We start from the raw sequence: 16,612 nt of genomic DNA on the forward strand, positions 1-16,612 counted from the left end.
TTGAGACTAAAATTTAAAAAACAAAACAAAAAAACCCCAAAAAACTGTGGGTTTCAAATATTACCTCTAAGCACTGAAGAATGAGAAGTAAACAAAATTAGGTAATCTGATAACTCTACATTATACAAAGGACTTTCAGGCTATAGCTAATAAGGTGACAAACACTTCAGGTTACAAAATTAAGTTACCAAACCTAAGTCATATATTCATAACTATGGAATCATTCAGAATTTAATATTATGTTAAGTTGTTTTTTTTTTCCAAAAATAAATTGTGAGCTTTGACAATAAACACAAGTACCGACTGAGAAATGCAGAAAATACACTAAACTGTGGTATATCTTCTTACAGTCTTTTCTTTTTCTTTCTTTCTCACTTTCCCCCAATCCCTTTGTTACAAATCACAAATCCTTAGAGATCGTCTAGTCATTTTTCAGCCTAAAATAGGAATATATTCTCCTATATCTCTGACAGGTGAAAGGACTTTGGAAGGCAACCCATTCCATTTTTAGAGAGCTTTGTTTCTCTCCCTAGCCTATGTGAAATGCAGAAACTGGAAGTAGCTTATGGTTGTGTTCTCCTTCCTCATCTCTGCTTTTTAGTAGATGGTATTGAATACTAGCCTTGAAATTGAGGAAAGATCTGAATTTTAATTCTACCTTAGATACTTACTAACTGTGGCCTTTGGAAAATTGCCCTTAATCTCTTTAGCTTCAGTTTTCCCATCTATAAAACCAGGATTATAGTAGTACTTTCCTCACAGGGTTGTTGTGAAGATAAATGAGATAAAATATATGCATAGTTTCTTTGCAGAACTTAAAGTACTATATAAATTTTGTCTTTTAAAAAACTATAGCATATGATGTGAGATGTTAGTCTAAACCTAATTTCTGCCCAATTGCTTTCCAGTTGGATTTTATTTTTGTAGTTGGGGTCTGCTGTACACCACACTATTTTGTTCACTTATTTTTGCAAGTTGTATATCAATACTCTGTAGCTTTGATAATTACTGCTTTGTAGTTAGTTTTAGATCTGTTAGTGCTATTGAACTGTGCGTACTCTTTGATTCATTAATACCACTACTAGGCCTATACCCCAAAGAGATCAAAGAAAGGAAAACTAAACATACAAAAATATTGGTAGCAGCTTTTTCTGTGGTGGCAAAAAATTGGAAACTATGGGATTGCCCATGGGTTGGGGGATGGCTAAACAAAGTATGGTATATGAATGTAATAGGTGTGCTGTAAGAAATGACGGAAGGGGGGGGTGGAGCCAAGATGGCAGAGTAAAAGCAGTGACTTACTTGAGCTCTCCCCCAAATTCCTCCAAATACCTGTAAAAAAAAAGACTCTAAACAAATTCTAGAGCAGCAGAATCCATAAAAAGATAGAGTGAAACAAATTTCCAGCCCTTGACAACTTGGATGGTTGATTAGAAAGTTCTCTGCCAGGCTGGGAGAGAAACACAGTTGAGTGTGGGCTCTCAGGCAAAGACCAGGTCTCAGCGAACCTGGAGCAAGCCTCAGGGGACTGAATCGCTGGCATTTGTGGCAGTTTCCAGACTTTTCAACCCACAAACAACATAGACAACTTAGAAGGTCAGTAGGAAAAGTCTGTGACCAGGGTGAGAGAGAAGCTTGGTCCCAGCCCCAGTTCTGGCTCAGCCCCAGTCCTGGCACAACCCCAGGAGAGCCGCTGCTTCTGGAGCTCTTGGCTCACGGATTGAGGGGGAATAGAGTGGCTGATCAGAGGAAGATTGCAGGGATCTCTTTGCTGATGCTGAGGCAAGATTCTCTTGCTTTGTGTGTGCTTAGATCTGGGTCACAGTTCTAGGTGGCAGTCCTGGGGTGAGGAGGAACATTGGCATGGTGGAGCTTGTGGTGGCACTGGAGAGGGAATCCTCCTCACAGTTCCAAAGCAGAAAAGAGTGCTTGTGGTCATTCACAGACCAGAGCACAGGCCAGGAAAGGACTAAGCACCTCAGTGCCTTTGATCATACCACCTTGGAAGAACTGAAAATTTACAGGTCCCTAGAAGTATCTCTGAAAACAGCTGTGAAAACCCCCAAACCTTGGAACAGTACATTCTCCACACTGGAAGCAGACCTATACCTTAAAGAGTTTATAACTCAAGTAATTGGCTGGGACCCTGAGCAAACTGCAAAAAAAGTCAGATCATAGAGTCTTTCTATGGTGACAAAGAAGATCAAAACATACAACCAGAAGACAACAACAAAGTCAAAGCCTCCAAGAAAGCATCCAAGAAAACTGTGAATTGGTCCCAGGCCATGGAAGAGCTCAAAAAGAATTTTGGGAAGCAAGTAAGAGAAGTAGAGGAAGGAAAGAGAAATGAAAGTGATGCAAGAAAATCATGAAAAACAAGTCAAGGGAGACCCCCCAAAAATTGAAGAAAATAACACCTTAAAAAATAGCCTAACCCAAATGGCAAAAGAAGTCCAAAAAGCCAATGAGGAGAAGAATGCCTTAAAAAGCAAAATTGGCCAAATGGAAAAGGAAGTCCAAAAGCTCACTGAAGAAAATACTTCATTAAAAATTAAAATGGAACAATTGGAAGCTAGTGACTTTATCAGAAATCAAGACATTGTAAAACAAACAAAAAGAATGAAAAAATAGAAGACAATGTGAAATATCTCATTGGAAAAACAACTGACCTGGAGAGATAATTTAAAAATTATTGGACTACCTGAAAACCATGATCAAAAAAAGAGCCTAGACATCATCTTTCAAGAAATTATCAAGGAAGACTGCTCTGATATTCTAGAAACCAGAGGATAAAATAGAAATGGAAAAAATCCACCCATCACCTCCTGAAAGAGATCCCCAAAGGAAAACTCCTAGGAATATTGTAGCCAAATTCTAGAGTTCCCAGGTCAAGGAGAAAATATTGCAAGCAGCCAGAAAGAAACAATTCAGGTATTGAGGAAACACAATCAGGATAACACAGGATTTAGCAGTTTCTACATTAAGAGACCAGAGGGCTTGGGATATAATATTCTGGAGTTCAAAGAGATAGGATTACAGCCAAGAATCACCTACCCAGCAAAACTGACTATAATCCTTCAGGGGAAAAAAATGGATATTCAGTGAAATAGAGGACTTTCAGGCATTCCTGATGAAAAGACCAGAACTGAATAGAAAATCTGATTTTCAAATACAAGACTCAAGAGAAGCATGAAGAGGTAAAAAGGAAAGAGAAATCATAAGGGACTTATTAAAGTTGAATTGTTTACATTCCTACATGGAAAGATGATATTTGTAACTCATGAGACCGTTGCCAGTATTAGGGTAGTTGGAGGGGAAAAAAATTATATGTATAGATAGATTGATAGATAGAAGGCACAGGGTGAGTTGAAGATGAGTGGGTGATATCTGGAGAATAAAATTAAGGAGTGAGAGAGGATTATACTGGGAGAAGGAGAAAGGGAGAGGTAGAATGGGGTAAATTATCTCACATGAAACAGACAAGAAAAGGCTTTTACAGTGGAGGGGAAATGGGGGAAGGTGAGAGGGAATGAGTGAATCTTAATTCTCATCAGATTTGACTTAAGGAGGGAATAACATACACACTCAATTGGGTATGGAAAGCTATCTTACCCTACAGGAAAATGGGGGGGAAAGGGGACAAGAGAGCTGGTGGATGATAGAGGGGAGGGCAGATTGGGGAGGGGGTAATCAGAAGCAAATACTTCTGTGGAGGGACAGGTCAAAAGAGAGAATAGAATAAATGGAGGGGTGGGATACAATGAAGGGAAATATAGTTAGTTTTCCACAGCATGATTACCCTGAAAATGTTTTGCATGACTTCACAAGCGTAACCTGTATTAAGTTGCTTGCCTTCTTAGTGAGGATGGGTGGGGAGGGAGGAAGGGAGAAAATTTGGAACCCAAAGTTTTAAAAACAAATGTTAAAAAATTGTTTTCCCATGCAACTGGGAAATAGGATATATAGGCGATGGGGTATAGAAATCTATCCTGCCCTAAAGGAAAATAGAAGAGGAAGGGGATAAGAGAAGGAAGGGGAGATAGAAGGGAGGGTAGATTAGAGCAAGGGGTATTCAGAATGCATGCCATCTTGGGGTTGGGGGAGGGATGAGATGGGGAGAAAATTTGGAACTCAAAATCTTGTGGAAGTGAATGTTGAAAACTAAAAATAAATAAATTAATAAATCTTATATTAAAAAAAAACCTTTCCCACCCTAAAAAAAATAAAATTAAAAAAATTAAAAAGTACAACTAAAAAAAATGAGAAAAGGGACAGTTTCATAGAAACCTATGAGGAGTTGCGACCACTGAAGGGGTCACAATTGGAAAAAATTTAAGAAACCCTGATTTAGGGCACTGGTGATGATATATGTGCTTCTGTCTTTTGACAGACAGATGATGGACTTGATCCAGAATAAGGCATGTATTTTAGACATGGCCAATATGAGAGTTTCTTTTGCTTGACTGTGTATATTTATTACAAGGGTTTTGTTTTTCTTTTGTTTTTTTTTTTCATATGGGGAAAGTGGAATGTAGAAGAGAAAGCAAACAAATACTTAAAACTTTTTTTTAAAAGAAAGCTATTTTAAAAAATTAAAGTGAAGTAGAACAATTTTTACATTGACTACAATTTTGTAAAGAAAAAGAACTTTGAAAGAGTTAAGAATTATGATCATTGCATTGATTAGAGTACTCCTGAGTACTAATGATAAAGCATAATGCCCTCTGCTTGACGGAGATAGCAGATTTCTGTGCAGATTAAGATACTATTTTTTGGAGCATTGTTTGATGTGTTTTATTTGACTATGGTTATTTTTGTGTGTGTGTGTGTGTGTGTGTGTGTGTGTGTGTGTGTTTTAATGGAGAGTGGGATTTGAGAGGAAGAGGGAACCTAATTATAGTAATGCCAAAAATAAAAAAGAGAAGAAAAAGGGATCATTGTAGCATTTTAAGAAAAAATGCATTGAAGATAACAGCAAATAAGTAAAAAAAATAATAAATCTAGCAAGATAGCTTTGAAACTAAATTGAATTGGTTATATTCTTTTTCAAAATGCAAGCTATTCATGATAGAGGTCCATGTAAAATCCTCATTTTGTTTTCTGTCACCTGGCATTTATTAAGCACCTACTATGTGCCAGGCACTGTGCTGTGCTGAGAATACAAAGAGGCAAAAAATAGTTCCTGCTCTCAAGGAGCTCAACAATCTAAATGGGGAGACAGCATGAAAACAATTGTGTACAAGCAAGATATAGTGAGGACAAATTGAAGGAGAAGAAAGGAACAGAATTTTCTGGTTTGCTTACACCACTTGGTGAAACTTTTAGTTGCCAGTGAAGTTGCCATCTTTATTCTTGTGTCACCTGTCTTTGATGATCAAATAACCAGCTAGAATTGTTGCAAGCTCATCATGTTCCTTTACTCTGAGAATCTCTCTTTGAAATATATAGATTTCTTCAAAGCTTCCTCTGTTAACTGAGAAAGACCAGCGTGAAACTCCCTCCAGTCCTTATACATTGTTCTCTCATTGCACTGTGCTCTTGTCCTACTACATACAACTGTGCTGAATGAATATTCAATTATTGGATCACGATCTGTGACAAAATAGGACTGAACACACTAGATATTAACTTTGCTGGTGCTGCTTCCTCTGATGTCCACAAACCTATGCTTCTCTTTCCTGGGGCCATCCCACCAATCTACCATGGCCAAAGGAGCTGTCCCATACCAGTCCTTGATTAGGTTGTACTCTCTCACTCAAGGGTCCAGGTCCCAGTGGGCTGGTTGGACATAGGGATCTTGGGCAGGTGGTGAGGACCCTCGTGTTGGTTGGTATTTATCGTGTTTAGAATAACAAATAAAATTTTAAATTTAAATTAAAAATTAAAATTAAAAAGAAAGTATCTAAATCTTATTTTTGGTTTGAGATTTTTTCCCAAGCAATTGATGTTCTTCTCTATTGCAGATATCCCTAGAGAGTATCACTTTCTGCTTTCTAGATGCCTGTATGTTGTCTCCAGCATGCATCTCTTCCATATATTGTTCTAACTGTTCTTCTCTGGACTCTGTCCTGCTGCTCTTCCCATCTTTTCTTTCCCTTCCATTTCAATGCCTTTTTTTTTTTTTTAAAACTTCCTTATATAGGGACTGTAATATTAAGTGTATGGCTAGGTTGTCCAAATGTCATTGATATAGAAATTATTAGGATAATCTTAGTAAATCTTTTACACTTTTCATCTGTGCGTGATCTTCTTTCCAGTTTCATCCTTAAATATTCTTGGGATGATTTGGCTTAGTAAATTTATCTCTGAGCTTTCTGTAAACTTAATTTTTTCCTTAATTGCTCTTCATTCTTTTATGATGCAATGCTATTCATAATCATATACTACTCCCTTCTATACGACTTGACTTTACATTCTAAACTGATGCTGCTTTTGGCTACCATCCTCGTTTACCTGGCAAGTGGAACAAATATTTCCTGACTGAGGCAGCTTTTTTTGTTGTTGTTTTGTTTTGGTCTTCTGGTTGGGATGTTTGATTTATATGAGTTAAATTTTGTTAGGAAGTTGTAATTTTCTGTGTTTCTGTCTCTTCTTTTATTAAGTATCCATTTATTTGTTTTAGCTTGTTGGAGCAATTTTAATTACATATTAAATTTTTTAACTTGGTATTGATTTCAGTGTTTGTTCTAATAAGCAAATAGTATAACTCTACAAAGATAGCTTACTCAAAAGTGACTCCCACCTCCGTAACTATTAATTTCTTCTTAGAATATAATCACTTTTGCTTTTGTGATATTATTTGGTATTAGCCATTATCTAGAGTATTCTGACTTTCTTTTTGAAGAAAGTATTGAGGATAAATAACAGTGAGTCTATAACTTATTGGGCCCCTTTTATTTCTTATTCTGAAACCATATTTTCCAATATATTTTTCACTTTCTTCCCCATGCCCAGCTTTGTATTGATGTTACTGGGTAAAGTACATATTCATTTAATTTGTAGAACTTTTTAAACTTCCTTATAGAATTTCTTTACCTCCTCATCCTCTGTAATATTGGTGCATAGGCTGCAGTTCTTCATAGTTATTTTTCTGCAAGTGTTTACCATTGAACCCACCAATATAAGATGACTGGGTGATATGTCTTATGTTAGGATTCACAATAAAATCAATTCCACAAGAATCTATGAGAACTTCCTTCCACTTAACTGTAAAGTCCTTTTGTATTTTGGTTTTATTCATAGCAAGGATGTTAGCATTGTAAAGATTCACTTTCATCAGTAATAACTACTTCTTGGTAATTGGACAAGGATCTGACATTTACAGTACCAGTGGTTAAAGTTAATGCTCATAAATGGTCTAAAAACCTTGTTTTTTGGCCCTTCCATTCCCTTTTCTAACCATAACTGTAAAGGTGGAAAGTGGCTACATACAGAATTGGTTGTGTGTGTGTGTGTGTGTGTGTGTGTGTGTGTGTGTGTGTTTTCTTTTTTACCTTGAGTTGTTAGGATCAGTGAATTCATCACTAAGTAATTAGCCTACTGTGCTTCTCCATAATCTAGCCTGGTCCTTGGAAAGCAGACATAGTCTATTAACAGGACTTTATTTAAAGTCTTACCAGCCTGGTAAAGTCTTACCAGCCTGGTAAAATCTGTCAGAGCTTGTATTCCATTGACCAACCTTCAAATATTCAGTACTGCCCCCATGTCAAGATGAGACCATATAGCTTGTCAAACACTTTCTGAATTGTTATGTATTATTTGCATAGCTGGTGGGGAGGGAAGCTGCAATAACCATATTTTTGACTGTTAGCCTTTTAAGTCTTTTCATTCCCATCAACCTCTAATACCCCAACTAGCTCCCTAATAAAACTCATCTAAGATAATCATTTTTCTACCTCCTTTCCAGCAGCCATCTCACCTTCTTAGGCTAGAGAGGCCTTCTGCCCTCTTGTCTAATTGGGGAGTTCCCATGTGGGCTCTCATTTTACGAGGTACTTGAGCCATGCTCCCTTCATCCCTAGCTCCCCTCTTCACTCTCTAGACTTTTCCACCTGTTCCCCAGACGCTTTGCTCCAGCTTGGGTCTCCCTATCCATCACCCCTTCCCTATCTAGCTCTCTTTTATGTATACTGTCTTTACCTGTTAGAATGTAAGCTCCCTGAGGGTACAGACTGTCTTTGGCTTCTGTTTATTTCTCCTGCATAGTACCCAGCACATAACAAGTGCAGAATAAATTCTTTAAGTCACTTAACCTTTTTGGGCCTCAGTTTCTCATTTTGAAAATGATCTCTGAGAGCCTTTCTGATTATAAATTCTCTGATCTTATTACTATATGTGAAATGATCCAGGTAGTAAGAGGAAAGGGTTGACATTTTTAAAAAAATGATATATCTCTCTTTAGTTCATAATGTCAGTTCAAAATATTTATTTTAATTACTGACTTTTTATAGAGACCAGCGCCAACCTCTGTTATTCCAGATACTACAGACAATGTTTTCATTATAAAAAAAAATTGAAATTTGTTAACATTTTATTTCCTATGTTAAAATATACCCCTTGGCCTATTTCAAAGTTTAATCAAGGGTAAAAATAGACTGAATTTTTAAAAAAAAGAGCAGTTAAGAGATTATTTGGAATTTTCTGTATAATTGTTATAAAATGTTAAAGAAGGAAACAGAGTAGTTAAAAAGTCCTTGGGTAATGGTAATAGATAATTTAAGGATAATGGATTTTTTTTTTTTAGGGTGACTGTTGGATCTGTATGGAACTCATGTCTACCTCGTTTGACAAGTTTTACAAATATGTATATAGTGTATTAGATGATGTTATTCCAGAAGAAATTTTAGGCAAAATCACTTTAGCAGTAAGTATCTGTTTTTTATTGTTTATTTTCCAATCATTATTTCAAATGTTAACTCTCTCTTAACATCTTTAAAAATTTACTAAAGAACAGTTGTATCACATTCACATATCTTCTTGCAGAAAGTATTTAGAGAGTAATTTGTGATTTACAGACATGTTTTGCCTAACATTATTACTTGGGTTTATAAAAACATAATACTAGTGAGAATACTATTTTCATAGAAGCAATTTTACAACTGGGCTGTCAGCTGAATGATTTTGTAGCAGTGTTTCTAGCTTCATGTAAGGCCTTAGTTAAAATATATAAATGATACTATTTTTGAACTAGTTTAGTTGGGGCAAACTGATTTGAGATATTCCTTTAAAAGGAGAACAGTTTAGAGATCTTGTATAAAAAAATTAATATCTGTTAAGCACTTTGCCTTAACACTTAATGAACCAGAAGTAGATCTTGTTATGACTTGAAAAAGAATTAATTTTAATTGATTTTTTCCCTTGCCATTTTTGCTTTTACTTCATCCTAAAATTTCATGAAATTTTATAGTTATCTTCCCTCAAGTAATCAGCATGGTTGTGATTGTGTTTTGTACTTTGTATGTTATTATCAAATGTAATTCAGGAGTTCTCGTTCCTTCCTTATCCAACTTAATTTTCTAGTGATTAATAGTAATCTAAACAGTGATCTATTATGTCTAACCACCAGATGTGACAAGAGCAACAAAAGAATAAAAATGCATGGGTTTATACAACTTCAGAGGCCCACCAACAGCACAAAGAGTTCACGAAATATGGGAAAAAATCTTGAATAAGGGGTTGGTCTCCAATATATATAGATAGCTAACAGAAATATGTAAGACCAAGAGCCATTGAATAAATGATCCAAGAATACAGTTTTCAAAAGAAGAATTGTAAACTGTTAGCAACCACATGAAAGAATACTTCAAGCACTAGTTAGAAAAATAAGAATCAAAACAACCCCGAAGCTTTACCTCATTAACCAGCAAATTGGTAAAATGGCAGAAGATGAGAACAGTCAGTGTTCAGTGGGTTGTGGAAATACATTAGGCATGCAAATACAACCATTCTGGAAAACAATTTTTAGTATTACATAAATAAAATTAATGTAATGTCCATATCTTTGACACAGAGATTCCACTGTTTAGGCAGTATTCCAAAGAGGTCCTCCATATTCGTGAAAATGTTTTTAATGGCATCTTTTATAGAAGCAAAGAACTGAAAAAAAATTGGATGCCCTTCAATTGAGAAATAGCCAAATAAATTTTGGTACATGAATGTATGTAATATTACTGTGCTTGTAAGAAATTGAGAATATTGTAAATACAGAGAAACATAGAAAATCATACACGAACTGAAGTAAACAGAGCCAGGAAATCCATGTAGACAATGATTTTAACAATATAAATCAAAATAAAAACCAGTTAATAATACGTATCTTTAAAACAGTTAATAATACGTATTTTTAAAATTGCAAAACTTAAGTTTCACCCCAAAAGAATATTAGCATATAAGCAAACACCACTTTTTTTTTCTTTTTTCTTTTCTTTTTTTTTTTTTTTAGGCAATTGGGGTTAAGTGACTTGCCCAAGGTCACACAGCTAGTAAGTGTGAAGTGTTTGGTCTGAGGCTGGATTTGAACTCAGGTCTTCCTGACTTGAGGGCCGGTGCTCTATCCATTATGCCACCTAGCTGCAAACACCACTTTTGCAGAGGTGGGGCAGGGGTGAGGGTGGAGGTCCATGGGTGAGGAACATGGCATAAATTGCCCTTTTTTCTATGTATTGATCAGTTTTGATAATTTTATCTTTTCCTCTTTTTCTTTTTACTTTAAAAAAATTGTTATGATGGCTTTCTAGGTGAGTTGAAGGGAGGGAGACAGGATATTTTTTTAAAAAAGAATTCATTATGTGGGGAATTGTGTCTTTTTAAATTACTAGTAGAAACCGATCTGGTGAGATGGATGAGGGGATAATCCTCTTATCTGTCATATGTTAGGCATTTTTATTCTTAAAGAAGCTCATGAGTACAACTTTCATTGATTTGTTTATTAAACATCAGTTATTTTCTGTAATTGTCAAACAGCAAGAAATATAAGAAACTAGGTTTTGCAATTAGTTATCATGTCTAACTAAAATTATAATAAGTTACAAATACTTTGATTAGGAACTTTTAAAAACTTAGAATACTTAAGTGTAACTTGTTCTTCTAATTGATATATATTTCGTTTCTCTTTCTGCTTTTTTTTTTTTCTAGACTGTGAAAGCACTAAACCACTTAAAAGAAAACTTGAAAATTATTCACAGAGGTAGGTAGGCATGGACATTCTCTCTTTGTGGAAAAGAAATTAACTTTTTTTCCTTAATTTGAAATATCATTGAAAATTATGCCACACATACCATGGTATAATTTTTCTTTGAAAGCTATTTTGCATTGTTGACAGCAGACACAGTCTCCTCTCTTTTTTAAAAAAAAATTCCTTTTTATCTCACATAGCTCAGTCTCACTAATATGAAGTTTGCAAACAAATTCAAAGCTGCTTACCATTTGTTTTTAAGGTGCCCTTTTCATTCTTTGTGGAACAGTTTTTCTTGATATGCGACTATATAGCAGTATAAATGACTAAAGCTAGGTCAGAAAACTAATATTGCTGAATGAAGAATTCCACAAACTGTCAGAGTTGGAATAGTATTTCTTCACCAGTACACCAGCCTGGGCGAAATTGCTCCTCATAATTAGGAGGCACTGCTCTCTGCATGTGAAATACCTAACTTGGTCTTCTTCCTCTTGTTATTTCCTTTGTAAGATCTGCCCAGTAGCTGTTTCAGGCCACCTTTCTCCTCAAGTCACCAACTTCTCATCTTCTTTACTGAGAAGATAAAATATATGCAACATGAGCTCTTGTATTTATTCTCATTTCCATTTCAATAAATCTTTCATTTTTAGAATGATGAACATAGGAATGGGTTTGAAACCTACCTCAGGCATGTTCTAGCTGTGTGATCATGGACAAATACTCGTGTGTAAAATGGGAATAATAATATTTGTGCTATCTTCCTCACAGGGTTGTTTGAAAGAAAGTTCTTTGTAAACCCTAAAAATCAGCCAACATATATAGAATTCTTTTATAAATCTTAAAGTGTTATATAAATCCTAGCTATTATTATTATAAAAACACAAGTCGTTATTATTCCTTTCAGTCTCAGGAAATAATGTTCTACTCCCTCCTGTAAATCCAGCCCTTTCTCTTTGGCTTTATTTCTGAATCCACGGGGACAATGTTGCCACTTTTAGTTCCTAGTTCTCCAGGATCTTTAGTTTCTCCATCTTCCTCTGACTTTAGAAACATATACATGTGGGTAATATAAATTACCATTTATACACCCATGTATGCACACATATATGTAGATATATTTTTATGTCTATATATATTTGTCACTACTTTTTTAAAAACACCTTCACTTTACCCTACAGCCTCTTGAGCTATATTCTCTCTCTCTCTCTCTCTCTCTTTTTCTATATTGCTGAACTAACTGAATGCATAATCTATTCTTGCTGCTTCCATTCCACTTCACCTACTCTTTCATCTCTTTAAAATCTGGCTTCTGTACTTACATTCTGTTTGGATTGTACTCTTAAAGGTTGCTGTTGACCTTAATCACTCATTCACTGTATAGCTATTGAGCACCCGCCATGTGTATTATAGCACTGTGCTACCTTCATTGGATACAAAATAGTAGGAAAGGTCAGGGCATACAGAGGTTCACGTGAGTAGGCCAGACAAAATGGAGTAGCATGTTCATGTGAAAAATTGGAGGGAATAAGGTCAAAAAGGTATACTGGGCCTAGATTATGAAGGACTCTGTATTTCAAACTAAGGAGTTTGGATTTTATTCCGTGGTCTGGAAGTTGCTTAATTAAGGTTTTACAAGATTGGAGCAGAAAAATGAAACAAACATTGTAGGAATATTAATCTCATTATTGATGAAGGAAAGCAGGAAGATCAAGCCTGGGCCTGCAGGGTTACTGCCTTGAGTGAATTTATAGTATTAGTGGGAGACAAGACCCAAAGAGACAGACAGACAGACACACACGCACACACGCGCGCGCGTGCACACACACACACACACACACACACACACACACACAGAGTTATAGAACAGATATTCTAGGCACTGGGCCAGTTGAACAAAAGCAGAGAAGTAGGAGACAGGGAACACAGGGAAAAGTGAGTAGACAAAGTTAGCGTAAGTAAAAGGCTTAAGTAGGGAAGTAGCAGACAGTGAATTCATAAAAGTAGTTTGGGGGCAGATTCTGCAAATCCTTGTTATATTAATTTCTTTATCCTGTAGGTAATGTGGAGCCATTGAAGGTTCTTAAGGAAGAGACCAGCATGAGGAAATCACCCAGAGACTAGTTAGTGGGCTACAGTACCTGCTTATTCATAGCACATAATTTAGTACATTTTGTATTGTTCACTGTTCTTTCATTTTTACTAGTCTTATCTCTATGTAGTCAGGGATATATATTGCTTATATTTGCCATAATATCCGGCAGAGCCTTCTCAGTTTAGCAGAATAAACATTTACTGATTGGTATTTGGTTGCTTTGGGGAGGGGGTGGGATGGTTAGTGATGGGAAAATTCAGTTAGAATATGAATGTTAGTATCTTGATTCTTTGGGGGTGAATCACATAAAACTAATGATCTGATATTTTGTTTGTTTTTTTATCACAGTGGTCAAAACTAATTTCCATGTTTATACTTGCTGGTTCTTTATATATCATTGATCTCTTTACTTAGTATTGTGGTTATCCTTACACAAATTGCCGTGAAGGACTGTGTCCTGTTTTATAGAACTTAAATTTTAAAAATGCTTTTTAGCAACATTAATCACAAAAACAAATTTATATGACATTTAAGGTTTGTGGCAACATGGCATAGTGAATGTCTCCAGATGGTCTTAAATCTAGGACGACCACTTTTGACACGAACTGGTTATGTGATTCTGGAAAACCTTCAGTGGTTATCTTTTGCTTATAGGATAAAATATAAACTGTTTAGTCTGGCACATAAGACCTCTATAGTCTGGCCCCTACTTACTTTCTAGCTTTTATTTACATTGTTCCCCTTTATATACTATTCCATCCAAATACCAAACTTAACATGATGCTTCCAACTTCCATGCATTCATACTGGCTGCCCTTTATGATTATAGTGCACTCTTTCATTTCCACTGTTTAGAATCCTTATCTTTCAAGGCATAGCTTAGGTGTCTCCTTCCCAAGGGAAAGTGTTCTCTTTTTCGAATTTTCCTTGAGAATTTGTCAGGATATCTCCTTTGTCCTCAACCTACCTTAACCTTGTATCATATCATGTTATATTTATCTAGGTGCATGTCGTATCCTCCCTAGTCCTCAGTAGGCTATAAGCTCCTTGAGGGCAAGCATTGGATCGTTGTTGCTTTTGTTTCCATGATCCCATGCATATAGCAGGTGTTTAATTTAATTAGCTGAATTTGAATGTATGGTCCTCTTGTTTGAATCTATAGATGCTTTTGAGATGATCTGCCTTAACTGGATCTTATGCCAAGCTGTCTTTGCAAGTTTGTTTTCTTCTCAGCTGCTTTTTTTTCCTCTCTTTTTTGTTGCACTTCTGATTATAGTTTCCATCCTCCTCAGTTATGTTTTACAAATGAGCTTGTATTCTAAACCTTTGCTGTCCTCGCCTGTCATCTTGCACCTTGGCAGTGAGATTGTATTTGCTGGCTGAGACAATTGCTAAGCTTTTTTGTCCTCTTAATGTTTGTAACAGTTTTGCGTTGGTTAAATGTCCTAATCATTGTCCTACTGTCCTACTTTTAATAGTCATCAGCTTATTTAAAAATAGTCTGGTTGGAGCAGCTATAATCACACACGGTGTCTTTTCATCTTAATCTTTTCTTCCACTTTCATATTTATTTTGACCTTTGCTCTAAACAGTTGATGATCTGACTGCACAGAGACAGCTGATTCTGAGATGACTGCTACCTCTGTAACCAGTCATTTCTTGTCTATTAAGGTATAGTCAACTTTGGTTTTTTGTTTGTTTGTTTGTATTCTATGTTATGTGGTATTCACCATGGCAGCACCTTCTGATTCAACTTGAAGAAAAGTATTCATCAAGTACAAGTGTTAGTCTTCTGAATAATACACAGGCCTTTTATCTCTTTCATTTCTTAATCCTGAACCCTGTTTTCCAATCATGTTCACAATCTTCCCATGAATCCAATCTTCACATTGAGCTGACTTAATATCAAGTTATATGTTGACCTAATATGGAAAATCCTATCATAGTATACATAGACTTTCTAGTTATCCATATACTGAAAGAGTTGTTGGCTCATAAACTTCAATTATTTTTGTTTGCTTTTACTCTTTGGGAGTACTGACAGACAAGATGACCTTATTGCCTTTGAACACAATTTGAAACCAATTTCACTAGCTCTCTGCATTATCATGCTGAGTGATCTTGGACAGGTTACTTAACCTTTCCAGGCTTGTTTTCTAATCTGTAAAATGATGTGTGCAAATTAGGTAGACTTTTTTTTACAAGGCATAGAGTAAGAAAGACCGATTGTTAATATTCCATTTTCTGCTACTCCACTGCTGGAAAAAGGGGTCTTTTTGGGTTTTTATGCATTTTTTGATTCATCCTGACCAAAGTATTTCATCACCTGATTGCCACACTTGTAGTGGATGAGTTACTTTGAACTCATCTAACCTGGTCCTCAGATAGTAGATCTGTCTTGAAATTTTTCCAGTGTAGTCTTTGAGAACCAAGGGTCACTTTAATACCAGAGGAAGACTACTCTTAAATATCTTTGGAATTTGAGTAGTGTTGAGTAAGTCTTCTGGCTCCATGACCAGTCATCTTTGGCACAACCCTTCATCTCTCATCACAGGATACAAGAGACTGACAATAAATCTCTTGTTGTGTATGCCCTTTAGCACGGAGCTAGAGCCCCTCTGTCACCAGAAGTGAACTAAACATGGAATCCCCTGGCCATTATGTAGGCTCAGCTCCATGGGAAGTTCCCCATATTAGCAGATTAGGGGACTCCCCCAGTTGTTCCTGTTATGTAGGCATAGGGACTGAGCACTAGGGATCTTCATTCATTCATTCATTTATGATTTCAATGGCATAGGAAACTCTCAGGTGAAGAGTATCCCTCCAATACAGGTCATCAACTTCTTTGCAATTTTTATCTTTAGAGAGTTGCTTAAGGTACCTATAGGTTAAGCGACTTGCCTAGTGTCACACAGCTAGTATACATCAGAGGTAGGTCTTGAACCCAAGTCTTCTTGTCTTTCATGTCATTTCTCTATCCCCTATACCATGCTGTCTCCATTATACATGGACCACAAATTCATTCAGGATTTCTGGTTTCAGAAGTGAAGTCTTGTAACAAGAAAAGAAACAATCACAACATTGAGGATAACTGAGTTTCTTATTCTAAGTGACTCAATAAATATTCATGAGAATGGGTTTTACTAACCAAGTTTTTAAATATAAATAATAATAAAATAAATAATAAAAGGTTAAAAAGCAATTACCTAGAGTTTCTTCCTTCTCTCTCTCTCTTTCTCTCTGTCTGTCTCTCTTTCTGTCTCTGTCTCTCCTTCTTATTGGATTAAGGAAAAGAAGGATTGTAATTTTCCTGATGGAACATTAGTTCTTTTTAGTAATGGCTGTTT

General features: G+C 35.9%; 1 protein-coding gene across 5 annotated transcripts in view; it reads left to right on the forward strand.

The window, feature by feature from the left end:
- Nucleotides 1-16,612, forward strand: part of MAP2K4 (mitogen-activated protein kinase kinase 4) — a 272,193-nt gene that overhangs the window by 122,249 nt on the left and 133,332 nt on the right. For all 5 annotated transcript variants that reach the window (XM_027850071.1, XM_027850075.1, XM_027850073.1 and 2 more), the window contains 2 exons: nt 8,744-8,863; nt 11,134-11,185. In XM_027850071.1, coding sequence (XP_027705872.1) covers nt 8,744-8,863; nt 11,134-11,185 — 172 coding nt within the window. The remainder of the gene's footprint in view (nt 1-8,743; nt 8,864-11,133; nt 11,186-16,612) is intronic.

The sequence above is a fragment of the Vombatus ursinus genome, unplaced genomic scaffold, assembly GCF_900497805.2.
Source record: "Vombatus ursinus unplaced genomic scaffold, bare-nosed wombat genome assembly UNPS02008996.1, whole genome shotgun sequence".
Lineage (NCBI taxonomy): Eukaryota > Metazoa > Chordata > Mammalia > Diprotodontia > Vombatidae > Vombatus > Vombatus ursinus.